The sequence below is a fragment of the Ostrea edulis genome, chromosome 7 (genome assembly GCF_947568905.1).
Source record: "Ostrea edulis chromosome 7, xbOstEdul1.1, whole genome shotgun sequence".
NCBI classification, from domain to species: Eukaryota; Metazoa; Mollusca; class Bivalvia; order Ostreida; family Ostreidae; genus Ostrea; species Ostrea edulis.
This window is the reverse complement of record NC_079170.1, coordinates 59,957,842-59,973,547: the sequence shown is the minus strand read 5'-3', so window position 1 is coordinate 59,973,547 and position 15,706 is coordinate 59,957,842. Positions and strand designations below refer to the sequence as shown.

The 15,706-nt window shown below is 34.6% G+C and overlaps 1 protein-coding gene and 1 long non-coding RNA gene across 2 annotated transcripts; one reads left to right on the top strand and one right to left on the bottom strand.

The window, feature by feature from the left end:
- The first annotated feature begins 9 nt into the window (after positions 1 to 9).
- On the top strand, positions 10 to 13,683 carry LOC125654015 (uncharacterized). The gene is made up of 10 exons (XM_048883757.2): positions 10 to 325; positions 410 to 523; positions 1,543 to 2,296; positions 2,438 to 2,613; positions 2,801 to 2,944; positions 3,067 to 3,346; positions 3,969 to 4,099; positions 6,104 to 6,240; positions 7,680 to 7,769; positions 11,340 to 13,683. The coding sequence occupies exons 2-10, from the start codon at positions 425 to 427 to the stop codon at positions 11,530 to 11,532; spliced, it is 2,004 nt and encodes a 667-aa protein (XP_048739714.2). The 5' UTR covers positions 10 to 325; positions 410 to 424; the 3' UTR covers positions 11,533 to 13,683.
- Positions 9,447 to 11,390, bottom strand: LOC130048294 (uncharacterized). Its single transcript, XR_008797138.1, has 3 exons — positions 10,781 to 11,390; positions 9,725 to 9,809; positions 9,447 to 9,594 (listed from the first exon to the last, which is right to left on the bottom strand). It is a non-coding gene; the product is annotated as an uncharacterized LOC130048294 (long non-coding RNA).
- Positions 13,684 to 15,706: the final 2,023 nt, after the last annotated feature.

Below are 15,706 nucleotides of genomic sequence, written 5' to 3'. Positions count from 1 at the left end.
CAATTTTTGTGACGTGGTACACATTTGCCATCGTGGACTTTGAAGAGCGATGTCTTTACGACAATATTTTTTTTTAATATTTTACCTCATATCTCGGGATGACATGCCAACTTATGAATGTAGAGAGAGAGTTTAAAGAGTAAGAAAGTAACAAACAAATGCAATGCTTTCAAAAATTGGTTTTCGTGCAACATTTCGAAATAAACAACGTCCAATAGAGTGCACCGTGATAATGCAATCATCTAGCTCAGAGAAGTAATAGGTATGAGAAATGCATATGAACAAGGAAAACAAAATTCACGGATTTTTGAAAGGACAGATTTTGGTAAGATTTGCGAATTAGATCTGCAATGTCATTGATTCAATATTAGACTATAAAAAATTTATCTTGATCATTTATTTCATACAGATAGTTTTATGAAAAATGGGTAACTATGAAACGCACGATCTTGCCCCTGTCAGGGATGATGAAAGAAAAGATTTGAATTTGAGTCGGAAAGTCACGTATAAACAGTTTTGCAAGGTATGAGCTAAACTTAATAAAACTACATGTATTAAATATCAGACATATTGTTCAGTGCCTATGATGTTCTTTCTAATTTTTTAACTTAGACCATGTTTACACTAGAGGGAGAAATCAATCTTTTTTAAATCGATGCAAAAAAGATCGATCTTTCCGTAAGTGTCGATCTTTAATCTGACTTAAAAAGTCTGACTCAAGAGGTAGACTTTAAAAGATCGATCCTTTTTTAATCGATCTTTCCGCAAGTGTAAACGCGAAGATCGATTGCAATCGGTCTTTCTGAAAATGAAACTGCAGCTGCGCATGAGCGGCGGGAAAACCACACGTGTAAATATTATTTTCATTTTATATGCCATCATGGACGGTAAACACGGCGAGTCATGACAATTGGAAGAAACAAATTTGTTAATTGAATTATGGGGAGACGAATTAATTCAAGATCGTTGGAAAATTAACCCAGGAGAAACCTTGAAATCTATAAACGAATAACTAATGACATGAAGGACAGCTTCTATAAATATAGATAGATTTAAGCAGTTCAATCATTAGCTAATGTAAATGTATCGGTCTTAAAAAGATTGATTGCGATCGAACTGCCAGCCTCTAATGTAAACGCAAGCGATCTTTTTTTAATCGATTCAAATAAAGATCGATGCTTTTTTCTACAAGTGTAAACGTGGTCTTATTCTTAGACTAATAAAAGCAATTTTCAAAACAGTATTATTGTATATATACATGATAATATGTAGATAAATCCTGACATGAAGATTGTTGGAATTTTGTGAAGATTTTAAATTGTAATGTTAAATTAATACACTTTTCTAATCACAATGCATGAAGTTAATGATTGATATCAGATTTAATCTTAATATAAACTATTGAAATATTAAACCATTTATCAATAAAGGGGGATTTTGTAAATGGTTGAAAGGAACATAAACAAAATGAAAATTGGAATTCTATTAGTAAGATGAAATAAAGTTCTGTGTGTCATGATCTCTTTTATTCTCACAATGAAGCATGTGAAGGGTAATTTCCATGAAGGCTGCCTGACTGAGATTCCATGGAATATTAGGGACTCCATTTCTTTGTATGAGCGGATGACAGTGGCCTTTAATGCCATCACTGAGATCCCCCCAGAAATGCCTCTCAGAATCCCTCACTTACACACTCTAGATCTTAGCCACAACTTATTGGAAACTTTACCAGAGAGTTTTGGACTGCAGTTTCATATCAGAACTTTGATTCTACGCAACAACAAACTTAAATCACTACCCCAGTCTTTTGTACATCTAGTCAAACTAGAAAAGATTGATTTATCTAATAATTTGCTGAAGGAATTACCACAAGACATTGGTAAAATGGAGGCTATTAAAAAAGTAAATGTGAGTGGCAATAAGCTCCGACAACTTCCTCTGTCTCTTGGTGCTTCTACAACCCTAGTCTTAATAATGGCTCAACGTAACCGATTGTATGAACCTCCGCAAGCTATCTGTGATGAAGGGTCAGAGGCGACCTTGACTTATTTGCGCAAACTGTACAAAAACAGTAATCCTGTGCATGAGAGGAGACCTTTGACCCCACTGAATGAGTTTCCAAGAGTACGAGGTAACCAGTTACACAGTGCCGTTCCTAACCCACAGTCTGCCAACATGCAGTACATCCAGTCACAGACCCACACCACTAATACCCCCAGCAGGATCAAAACTCCACTGCTTCCACCCCTCGGAGCCAGTGCACTGGACTCAGATGTCCTGAAGGATAAAGTAATTGGTTAGTAAGCATAATTACAGTCATTGGGAAGAGAAATAAAATGTCCTTGTACCTGTATAAAAATATATGTACATGTGTGGTATGAAAATTGTATATCATTTGAAAATCATCAACATCCAAGTTGTCATTAATTCTGTTTAGGTTTATTGTATGGTGCTGCTATTGGAGATGCCCTTGGACTTGCCACCCGTGGAATGAGTAAGGACGAGTGCTCATTTTATTATGATACTGATGATATTGATTACACACAAATTCTACAAGACAAGCACCGAGTTTTATGGAGGGCTGGAGACTGGACATCAAATTTTGACTCCATGGTACCATAGTGAAATAGTTCTAATTGATCTTTATTTCCAAAATTTTGATACAGTTTTGATAGTTAAACTCTGGCATTTTTATTCCATGAGCTTGTCAATGAATTGAATTTTCTAAGCATCTAAATTTTTCCATGCCATTTGAATGAAATATATTATGGTCAACATAGCTATTCATCCATGTTTGCAGTTACTGGTGCTGGATTCAGTCCTGGCATGGGCTGGTGTGGTGGATGAACTAGACTTTGCCAAGCGACTGAAGGACTGGTGTCAGCGAGGCTATCCAGAGCTAGGGGACAATGAGGGAATTGTGCTGAGCTCAACCATTCAAAAGGTCAGAAATTCAGTGCATACATTTCCACATTCTGAGTTCATATTATTTCTTTATTTAGAAAATGATTACTTAAACTTGTCAGTTTTTGTGTATGTCAATTATTGTTTGAGATGATATTATAGGTGACTAATGAGAAAGATTTCACAGAGAACCCCCACTCTGTGGCTCACAGAATCTTCCTCCAGGAGCTGAGCAATGCGACATCGGAATTGAATGGTCATGTCTTCAGCGAGGATGAGAGATCCAGTATTAGCAGCATCACTAGCAGTATGAGCAGCATAAGCAGTGATCGCATGTCTCCCAAACATTGCCTGCGCAGTGTCAGCTCCGAGTCTGAATTCTCCATCAGCTGTGACCAGCCCTGCGTGGATAACGCAGCAATTGTTAGGACAGCAGTACTCGGTAGGGAAGATCTGACACTTATTTGTTAGGACAGCAGTACTCGGTAGGGAAGATCTGACACTTATTTGTTAGGACAGCAGTACTCGGTAGGGAAGATCTGACACTTATTTGTTAGGGCAGCAGTACTCGGTAGGGAAGATCTGACACTTACTTGTTAGGACAGCAGTACTCGGTAGGGAACATCTGACACTTAATTGTTAGGACAGCAGTACTCGGTAGGGAAGATCTGACACTTACATTATTTGCCACTCTTCTGAGTAATAAACAACCAAATATAGTTCTGTATGAAAAATATATTAGCCTTTAAGGAATGAGATACAAAACTGTATTCAACATGATTATACCAAACTTAAATCATTGTTATATCATACTTAAATCATTGTGCTTAAATTGATGATTTACCCGAGACAGTCTGATATATTAAACAAAACAGCAAAGTCTCCATAGTCATTGAATAGTATTATGATTCTCAGATAAAATAAGTATTGTGCACTGATTTATCATGCTGTCAAATGTAAATTTCAGCAAGAACAAATGATATCCTAGCAATGTTTTAACATTTACAATGCCTTGGTTGTGCGGTAAAGACTCGGTGCTTTAGAATGTTTTCTTTCTTGGACAGGAGTGCCCTCATTCTTTGACCTGAGTGAGGTACAAAACAACACAATAAGGATATGCAAGTCCACCCACCCCAGTCCCCTGTCTCAGGCTTCCTGCTGTCTTATATCCATCATCATTGCCTGTATGCTGCAGGTAGGGTATTCAATATGCTGCAAGGTCAAACAGACCCAAAACAATCTTCATAGAAACATATAACTATCACCCTCCTTCAAATTAGAGTTTGTAAATGTGTAGAATATCATGTGACCTTTGCTTGACTGAAATGACCTAACAGTCATCAAACATCAGTCAACTGGTGATTAGTTAAGTACTCTATGCGTTTCAGTATCGTATGAACATTTGAAAGTAGCAAGATAGAATGTGAACGATAATTTCTATAAAAGTAATTCCATCCTCCTGTGATGTCATCAGATTTTTGCAAAATCAATGATTTATTTAGATTTATGCATGATAGGAACATAAAATTTGTTGGAATCTTTCCCGAATATCTTGTTAACCATAAACTATTTCAAATGTCTGAAGTGATATGTAAATAATTAATGATATATTTCAAAATATTGTATCCAAGGGCAATAACTCGGTTTTTATTGATTTCTTTATCGAACTTGTCTATTATGTGATAGATTTCCTTTATTTTTCAGACATTTTGTATATTTTTGTGAATAAACTGTTTCATGAAACTGTTATAAATTATATCATATCGTCATAACCAGTTTCTATGAAATTTTGATTACACTGTTTAAGGAAAATTGCAATTTTATGACGTGGATATATGATTTTGTTTATGTACACTATGTCTCGCATCTCAAAAAGTGAGATGACCTATATATTTTATTTGATAATTAATCAGTTTTAACTGTAATCAATGGAAATAAATACACTTTTTATACTTTTATCAGATAAAACTGCGAGTATGGAGTTGCCTTAATTTCTATTTACCTTTGACCTGAAAATGAAAAGATTTGATTGATTGATTTATCTTGCTTAACATCTCGCTCGAGAATTTTTCACTCATATGGAGACATCACCAAGACCGGTGAAGGGCTTCAAATTTAGGCCTATGCTCGGCACTTACGGCCATTGAGCAGTGAGGGCTCTTTAGCGTGCCACACCTACTGTGACACGGGACGTCAGTTTTTAAGGTCATCTCTGAGGACCCGTGACATTCACACCTGATGCCGAGCGTTTGGCGATGGAACTGTCACTACCTGTTTTAACGACTTGGGTCTGTCGCAGCCAGGATTTGAACCCCGGCCTACCGCATGTGGGGCGAACGCTCTAACCTCTCGGCCACGTTATCTGCCATACATGTAATATTTGATATGGATAGGGTAGAAGGTGATGTTTTTTAAACATTTTGACCCTTTACACTAAAATTTGTTACATATGTAGATATCATAACCAATAGACATGAGATTTGATCACTATTAAGGAAGGGGTTCTCTAGTGATTTTTGACATGTGGTACATGCATATACCTGTACGGTTGAATGTCCAGTTACCCATGACATATTGACCTGAAAATGATTAAATAAGGTTCATTGTTTACAATTAATATGCAAGTGCAGAATGATTACTGCTAATTAATAGGTTCCCCAGTGTCATAATTGTAGCATTAATCAATCAGTTGACTTATTATATACTTTCAATTTCATCTCTTCTTTTTTCTTTAAAAGTTTGCGGGCATATATCACACGATATATGCCCGGAAAAATTCCGGCCCGCAAACATTACGTCACAATCAAATTTCTACGCCGTTAATTTTCAATATTTTTGTGTTTTTTCATCTTTTACTCAGTTAAACCAATAAAGTTATTGTTAAAAATAAAATTATTGTTAGTTTCTAAATGAAATTGAAAGTATATAATAAAAAGGTTATAGACTTTGTATGGGAAATATGACAACCTCGTTTTTTGTCGCGAACGGACCTCGCAAGCACGGTCCGTCTACGTGCCAAAAAACTCGGTCATCATATTTTCCCATACAAAGTCTATAACCTATAATTACTATCCCATTTAAGCATGTGCTAAAAATTTTTTTACTACATGTTGAATTTTTTGATTATGGAGGTTTAAGCGGACAATCATAATGTATGTTCAATTTTGTTTCCAATTCAATTGAATTTAAATTTTGTCAGGGAAAAAATGAACTGCAGACCTCTAAAGAAATTGAGGAGATTATAACTACAGCGCGGGATCAGGGGAGAAAACTCTTGGTAACCACTGAAGAAAAGGCTGACTTCGAGTACTACTGCAGTTTACAGGATCTTGACCGGTACGTAGACTTTGATGATAAGGTTGGGTGAACATTGAGAAACATTATCACTTCTTCATATGCTCGTTTGTAATTAGTGACTTCCAATTTGCCACATGTTCAATATTGAAGTGAAAGTCATAGATTTTTGGATGAGACTTTAATTTAAAACTGAGGTCCCTTGATTGCACAAGAAAGAAAACTCAATGCATTGATCAAATTCCATGGCACAGGTATATTTATATGGCACGAAAAGCATATGTGGTTGCCGATGTCTTGATATACATCTCAGTGAGATCTTCCACTCATAAGATAGGAATGAAAGATTCTGACTTGAGATGTAACTTTTTACTTTTTTCTTTGTGAGAATCTTCCACTGATAGGATAGGAATGAAATGTTTTTGATAGTAATCCATGTCTTATCAATGTGTAATACATGATATACTTGGCTGCATGCAGAATTGATTTAAGAAATAAATAAACATTTCTAAAATTTCACAGGAATATAAAGTTGGGCAGTCACATGATCAAATCATGTCCAAAGGGACTTTCTATAAGTACATGTTACATGTATCATGTACCACCCCACTTCATAGCCCATTGAAGTTTTTAAAATGATTCATAGTCTAGTGAAATTTTGATGTCGCAGAAACTTCTTTGGAAATTGAAGCTATTTTGTTTTGGTATGCTTATATACATGTAACAAAGGAATACCACAATTGCATATACACACACTTGTGATGCTAAATTTCATTGGAAAACTTAATCCTATACACATGCAACTGATTTGTAAACAGGAGAAGTCTGTTGAAGCATAATGCCCTCGGTTTAGGGCTTGGCTTTTATTATGTTAGATAGGGGACATTTTGTTTTAGTGTGAATCCTTGTTGAATCTTCATCTGCTGCTCATACAAAGTTTGTCTGGGCCACAATGTTTTTGTCTTTTGACAATGGCCTTTGATATTTGGTTTGTTGGTATACCATGATCAGACAGTGTGTCACGTGCCATTTTTGATGACCTGTGACCTTGACCTTTTCCATTTAAAAAATTATCCCTAAAAATGTTTTTAAAAATAGGAAAAATTAAAGGGGAGAGATCGGTTTTAGTGAGCTAAAATAATTCTTCCTATTTTTCCACTAAATTTGAGAGTAAGGGTTTCATTCTTCACATCAATTCCAAGAAGGTAATTTCTATGCCAAACTTCTGAAGACTTCCATTTTGTAATATGTACTAAAGTACTGTAAACAGTTCTGTAGGAAATGAACATGACAGTGTATATGTATACAGTTTTTTGCACATGACATTTAATAATATTTAAAGAATAAAATCTTTTGTATTTTTCTTGATGCAGTAATAATTTGTTGACATAAAGGAGTTTTCAAAAAAATTTACACAGGCAGATGTGGTCAATTTAAAATTGAAAAAAAAAAAACTAACAAAGAAATCTTTTTAAAACCAGATTGGACGTTTCTGAATGTGGCAAATCATCATACTGTATGAAGCCCTTGGGAGCTGGTCTTATTTGTTTGCGATCTCAAGGAAGCTTCAAGTAAGTGTATCTATACTGGAATTTGAAGTTTATTGAATTACAATGAAAATAAGGCTGTATATACAGTCTTGATCATGTTGATCTTTGATAATAATTATTATAGAATGTGTTTGTGAAACTGACAGTGGACTTTCTTAAGGTAGAGATTGATAGGTTGATGCTAAAAAAAATTAACCATTGAATTTTTTTAATTTCGATATATGTTTATGATGAAGCTTTGATATAAAACATATTAAAAAATCAATGTTGGTAATCGACCTTGTTTTTGAGAAATATGGCAATTTTAATAACACCTTCTTTAGTCTTTGCAAAGCGTAAAAAGTGAAGAAAAATAAGTAGAGAGCAATATACAAATAGAGCTATAACATTTTTATTGTAAAAAGGATCATAACTTGTCATATATGGTTTCAAACAACCTTTCACATAATTGTATATTACACATCAATTTCAAGTTCAGCAATCATTGTTAACATGCAACAACATTACTTCAACAAAGCTACATTGGCCTATTACCTTCAAATAGTGCACACTATTTGCACACAGGGTCATACTTTTGCTTTAGCTGCAAAAAAATTACCCATCAAATTTCTTATTTTATTTCATTAAGTGGTTAGTCTACTAGTAAGTTAAATATAAGAAAAAAATTATACACCATAATGGGGTTCAATATGGAACTAGCAAAAAATTCCTAACCCCACCCCCCTTTTTACAAACTACACATTTTCGTAAGAAAAAGAATTATTAAAAGATGTTGTAAATAATCCATCAAAAAAAGCTTGCTAAAATTCGAAGATTCTTTGTAATACCTTTTTTAAATTAATAAATATAATACAGAAAGTATGTATTTCAAATTTTAGCTTATACTTTGTTGTAGTTCTCGTTGTTGACCTTTGTGCACTTACACTCAGAATATAAATTTATCATATGTCATCACATTTGATGATTAATATTAGAGTTTTCCCTCATAAAAACCCCCACAAAAAATAGAAATACAATTTATATTTGTTAAAATAAATGTCTCCATTACATCCCAACCCCTTTAATATACTGCATGGTATGGAGGAGAAAGAATGAACAGGAACATAGACATCATGAATTGCACTCGGCGCATTGAGAAGAAGGATTTAGCCAGCAGAGATAAACTACTGACTTTTTAATAACTTAAAATGTTTAAGCATTCGATCCCAAATTACCTCTGAGAATTGAAACACGACAATAAGAAGGTTTCTATAAGCTATTTCAGGAGCGGATCGGAAACTGTAATCGGGGGGGGGGGGGGGGGGGGGGGGGGGGGGACTGTATGAGGCAGGGGTCTAAGAGTAATTCAATAAATCAAAATGTTTTGTCAGACATTTATTTCTCCGAGAGTGGAGGAAATTATTGCTTCTTTTATCGTATACATTTTTCTAAACAACATACCACGATTTACCTTAAACTTGAAAATTTTAGGGGGGCTCGCGCCGGTTCAAACATTTGAGAAATTCAAACACATTGATTAAAAGTTATAAAATTGGTATTTTATTTTCATTTAGAAATGTTTACTGATTTTGATATATCAAAAACTTAGAATAATCAACAATGACACTTCATCTACATTTATGCAATATTATTGTCTTTAAGAAAGACATATAATAGTATACATGAGTACATGTACTTGTTTTCAACTAAATTCACACTTTAGTATGTTGCGCAATATATCTGGGCTCACAAATACATTATTGATTCTATCCGAGTCCCACATTGTGCAGAAGTTCTTGAATTTTCTCTGTAACCTGTAAAGTTGTGGGGTTCAAGGGATATGACATCATCAATGTAAATGAAGTACCTGTTAAAATATATTCTGTATATTCAAATATTGAAAAAAAAAGATGAATATGATTATTTAATATACTAAGAATAGCCTTTATAAATGTCTGGTGTTAAAATAAAAAATTATATCTTAGAAAATACTGTACCTTTCTTGCTGGTTTTCAAGGCAAATTGCTGTTGAAGTTGTTGACTCGAAATCCATTTCAACTTGCACTTGTCCTTAGGATGATACTTAGGGAAAAAATCATCATAATTAATATTTGCACAGTCAGTATTAATCATTAATTATACTGTGTCAGACAATGTCAATTTTAAAATTGTGTGTCTCAATGCATCTTCAGTGAACTTTAAAATACTGATATATTGAAAATTACATTTATTATGTTAATTTTTAAAATCTTGTCTGAAATCAGTATTACATATGTAACACTATGTTAAATGTGTGCAGTGCAGCAATGTGAACTCTTGCAGTAGTAGTACATCTGAATGATTGTTATTTACTTTATATTGTTATAGCTAACTTCTATTTAAACTGTACATACCCCATACCCCCCCCACCCCCCCCCCCACCCCCCCCCCCCCTTAATGAGGTGAATAAACATCATGATTATCATATTGCAATATGAGATGACAAATATGTTTTCATACGATAAACTGCCAGTTCATTCTAATAATATCAAAACAAGTCAACTCTAGATTTATCAGACATGTCTCCTTTACCAAGTGTGGGTCAAGAGAAGGACATATATATCTTATGTTCATACAATACATACATTTGCCTATGAGGGGACTTGTGATTTTACAAAATATTAATATTTTAAATTGTAGACTTTCATGCTTGTGTGAAACATGAAACCCCAGATTTGAAATATATCTTAGGTCAATGAAATTTCAAGATACTATAAGTACTATCATGTATACCAAATAGAAATTTAGTGCAACACCCCCCCCCCCCTCCAAAAAAAAACTTGTGGGAGGCTGAGAGCCCTATTTTTTTAAATGTGGCATATACATGATATTCATTTACAATTACATGAGCTTGTAGGAGTTATATTTTGGGCACATATGGAATATATAAATGCAAAGAAAATGAAACATCTCCAAGTTGTGTGTTTATAGATGTTATTATAAAATCACGTTGTGAAATAGCAGAGGAAAAGTGGGTTGAATACAAATTTAATTTGCCATATTTTTTCACTTACCAAACGAAATTATAATCTCGTTATCCACGTTGAATGCATCCATCGAATTTCTCTTCTCAGAAGAAACTTTGTTTAAACTCTCAATGACTACATAAACAGTATTGAAACTTGCAGCACTCGTACTCGGAGTCGGACATCACGATCACGCTACATCAACAACTTTGTAAAATTGTTTACGTAGCGCAGCTATGCATGGTCGTGAGGTAAAAAGTGCCATTCTGCACGGACGAAACATTTGGTCCACTATTATTACATTGACCTATTCCTAATCTAAACTATGGCCAACTGTATCTTTCGTCGAGACGACCCCCTCAATCATCGAGTCAGTCACAGCAACAACTTGTACTTTCGGAACCCCTTTATGTTTTTCAACTACTCTATGACGGCGTACGGAATTCCGGAAAATAAATTCACGTGAATATACACGATTTTTACTGATCACGTGGTTGCTATCCGTCTCTACCTTAACTGCAGTATAAACTAATATTGTCATTATAAGAGTTGGTAAAAGATGGTGGAAACATCATTATCGTAACTTTAAATTTTACTTTTTCACCAGGGACTGCATGATGAAACTGATGATGGCTGCTGGGGACTCTAACAGTAACTGCTGTGTGGCAGGAGCCCTCCTAGGCTGTAAGTTTGGATTCTCTCATCTACCCAAGCACTGGGTCCACGGACTCAGGAAGAAACAGACGACATGGCTCAATGTGAAAATCAACCATCTCCTTGACATGATTGGACTGCCGTGACCAGCAATGTACCGTGGCTAGGTGTTTTCTTGACATGATTGGACTGCAGTGACCAGCAATGTACAGTGGCTGGGTGTCTCCTGGACAGAATTGGACTGCCGTGACCAGCAATGTACAGTGGCTGGACAGAATTGGACTTTCTTCAACTTACCTGTGCAAGGTCATGGTGTTGCTTCTGTTAAAAAAGATTAGGCTATCTTAATCTTAGTTCATTGCTTTCATTAATTGCATAATTACTCATGTTTGACTCTTGATGTGCAAGAATCGTGGCCATATGCATACTTTAAGACATTGTCATTCTTCCGGCTTTAGGGTCATATGACTTATGTGCGTTTATATACAGATTGTAAGTTTACCATCGTATGCTGGTTTAATTTTGTGTTCATTCTATGTAAATGTTATATTCACTTCAGTTTAAGAATTTAGTGATCTAAGGATATACATTACATCGGAGATAAACTGTTACAAATAAAAAGTGGAGGATATGTAACCTTTAGAGGACACCTTATTTAGTGAAACAATGCAGTTCTAGTAGAAAGTAATTCAATGGAAAAAAACTTTAAACTGCGAGATTAAAACTTACCATCTACAGGTTGGCAGTCACACAGCAACCTACTGAACCAAACAGCAAGGCAATGAATTTTAAATAGGACAAGATACATAAATGTGTGTTACTGAGATTTATCTCTCTATTTATGGTTTGAAAGGAAGTCGGCCATTATGATGGTGGGTTATTCATCCTTAATTGAACTTAAGTGAAAATTAGGATTTATTAAGTTATTTTGATCTACACCAAATTACAAATAATTGCTTCAAAGTTGAACTTAGGTGCAAGTAGTACCCATTCATAACTGTATCATTAGATAGTCCATGTAAAAAAAAAAAAAAATACAGTGCAAATGCTCAATGTCATTCTGTTAAATTGTTAGTTTTCAAGGGAGCAAGTGTTTACTCTTTTTGTACATGCCCATGAATTTAAAATCTCCAATTACTGAAATTTAATCTTATGGCATAGATATGTTATTTATTTCCTTCATTTGTTATTATGATTTTATATAATATATTATATATGTATATTGTTGTTACTTTATTGCATAGAATATAGGGACAAAGAAAATTAACCATTGTAATTGAACCTGGTGGCACATTTGTTTTTGTATCTTAAATCAAAAATTAGTTAATACTTACCTTGTGGCACACACACACACACACACACACACACACACACACACACACACACACACACACACATTATATATGATTGTATATAATATTTTTTAACTGATCTAAGTCTTCCTGAGCGTCTCTTTGTATCGCTTTTTTTTCAAATATGAAGCAGGTAGTTTATATCCTGTTGTTAATCTAATGATATAGATTTATGGAAGTATACGTATGACATGTAATTGTGGAAATGAAGAATTTTTTTTACTTAGTATGTACATGTATTGTTATATATAATTTGTTTGTTTTATGTCCCTTCAAGAATTTTTCACTCGTATTGAGAAGTCACCAGCTCTAGTTGAAATACCACAAATTTTTACATATGCTTGGCACTCGGGGCTGTTGTAGCAGTGAGGGTTCTTTAATGTGCCGATGCTTGCTGCAACATGGGACCTCAGTATTTAAGGTCATTTCGATAGACACACAACTCTCATTTTTAAATGCCAAGCATTTAGCAAAGAACCAATTACTACTTATGTTAATTTTGTCATGGCCATGGCACGATCAGGTCTCAAACTCATGACCAAACGTTCATAAAGCGAATTCTCTAACCACTGAGCTGCCACTTCCATGGTATCATAAATACACTCAATACACTCTACATGTAGAATCAGAGACTTCTACAATTAGTATATAGTTCCCTGGTGGAATGGAATGACTGAGGAGCTTTCATTATATAAATATCGAACCTTTAACATCTTAAAGCAATAGGGGTTAATAGAAATGTAACATTAATTTTATTCATTAGGTGCAATATCCTTTCACCACACTTAACTGCTTTATAAAAAATAACATTTATTTTGTTCAGTAGGTGCAATACCTGTTTTACTTTTGTAATATACAATGTATATGAATATGAAGAGATATTTAAAATGCAATGCGATTGATATTTCAAGTATAAAGAGAAATAAAGAAATTTCTTGCAATTATCTTGATCTTCGTTATTCATTTATTTTACATGCATAAAAATGAAATATGCAATTATTTCTGTATCTTATAAATTGCAGAAAAACGTGTTTTACCAAGACAATGCGTTTTGCAAGAAGTTGATGCATGCATGAAGTGGAATGAATAGCTGATAAACAAAGCTGTAGGACTCTCTGTCAGAAGTCTTCCCGAGCTCAGCATTAACATCTGACTGAGAATGAGGAAAGTAATGAAAAACTAAAGATCAAGATCGGTGTTTTTAGCAGGGACTCCTTAATATCTCACTGATCAGATCACAGGTGTCGCAACTTTTATCAACAATTGAAAAATTTTAATAAATGACAAACCTCCCCATGATGTTCACTTTTGGGATTTTTTTCCTGTGTGTACTCTACTCAAAACTGATAAACTCTTTCCTTGTTAATTACCATTCACTTATAGAGGACACTGGCTGCTCGCGATGGGGTTATCCTAGCATAAAGTATTCAGTTGATGGTTTAGGAAATATATAGTTCTTTATTTTTAAAGTGCTTTGTATTTTCTTGATTTACTGATAAATATGCTGACTCCTGTGATCAAATTGCGGCAACCGTAATAAGTCAAAGCTGCGGTACACTATGTCTGACAGTTAAAAGTTTTCTTCACCACAATTCTTTGATTGTAGTTCGTGGCTGTTCATCTGTAGCAGTGAACTAATGATTTCTTTAGTTTGCTGTAAACTTAATACAGGGGTGTAATTTTTTTTCTCTTTTTAGAGGAAATCCTCTGATTTGCTCAATTTTCGAAAAATTGAAACACTCTGGGTTTGATCTAAAGTGACAGAAAATGATATTTTTCCAGGTAGGATGGGGTGTTTTCCTAACTTTTTGATCAGTTTTCCTCTGATTTCTGAGGAATTCAGTCACATCCCTGTAATAATAGCTCTATAAGCTTTATACATGTATCTCTCAACTGATTCAATACGCATGAGCTTGTTCTGCGTATGATTAGTTTTTATATCGATCCAGGCTACGGACAAACAAATTTATGTTACAGGGGTTTCAACAGTCTCCTTTAAAGTCTACATTTCGCAATTCTAGTAGATATAACGATCTAGTTTGCCAATACAACCTGTCTTTGGGTTAAATTCTGTCTGACATGTTTCATACCAATTGTGAGGTCGTTCTTGGCACAATGATTCTGGCTACGCATTACTCCGTATACATGATCAAGATTTAGGGATCACTACGGGTCGACAAGGGATGTTTGCTCCTCCTAGGCACCTGAACTACATCTGGTGTATCCAGGGGTGATCCGTGTTTGCGCACCTCTCTATTTTGTATTTCTTATAAGAGTTATGAGATTGATATGTTCGTTATCTTGACCTTTTCATACCTAACAGGGGATCCTGGGTGGAGTAACTATTGAAACTTTTTATCTGGAGAGAACAATGATAGGCACTGAGCCTGTTGTTTAATCCTATTTGTGTATTTTTTTTTTTTGTATTATATTCTTACAACAAACATTCTATCTGAGCATGCTGAGAGACGTGTTGGTAACATTACGTGTTCAAATTCGGTTGGAGCACTGGGACCTGGACACCATGAAACATCTGCCTTTTATAGTAATAATAGACTTAATCTCAGACACCATCTGAGATTAATTTAGTCTTTTATTACTACTTCGTACGTTGTGGATCAGCTCTTTGGACGAATAGGACATATCCTAATTCGCTCTGCTCTTAGCATTGATTGGCAAGCCTAAAAACCAAAAGTATGTAGTCAGTGGTGTAAATACGCTTGTAGATTTAGTGTAGGTTTAGTGATAGGTGTATCTATTTAAACAATAAAATGCTCTCTTTGTTTCATCGGGTGATGAAGGTAGCAATCGTTGCCCAAAAAAAATTGCATAACACGCTTACGCAGGTTATGCATTTTTTCTGCAATGCTTGCTACCTTCATCACACAATGAAACTACAAAGAAAGCATTTGATTGTTTAAATAAAAACATAAAAAGTATTCTTTGGTCGCTTTTTTTCCCTTAAAGG

Excerpts from the sequence above, each read along its gene's own strand:
- LOC125654015 (XM_048883757.2), top strand. The coding sequence starts at position 425 with ATGGGTAACTATGAAACGCACGATCTTGCCCCTGTCAGGGATGATGAA. Across the intron at positions 524-1,542 it reads CGTATAAACAGTTTTGCAAG|CATGTGAAGGGTAATTTCCA; the intron begins GTATGAGCTAAA and ends CTCACAATGAAG. Across the intron at positions 2,945-3,066 it reads TGAGCTCAACCATTCAAAAG|GTGACTAATGAGAAAGATTT; the intron begins GTCAGAAATTCA and ends ATGATATTATAG.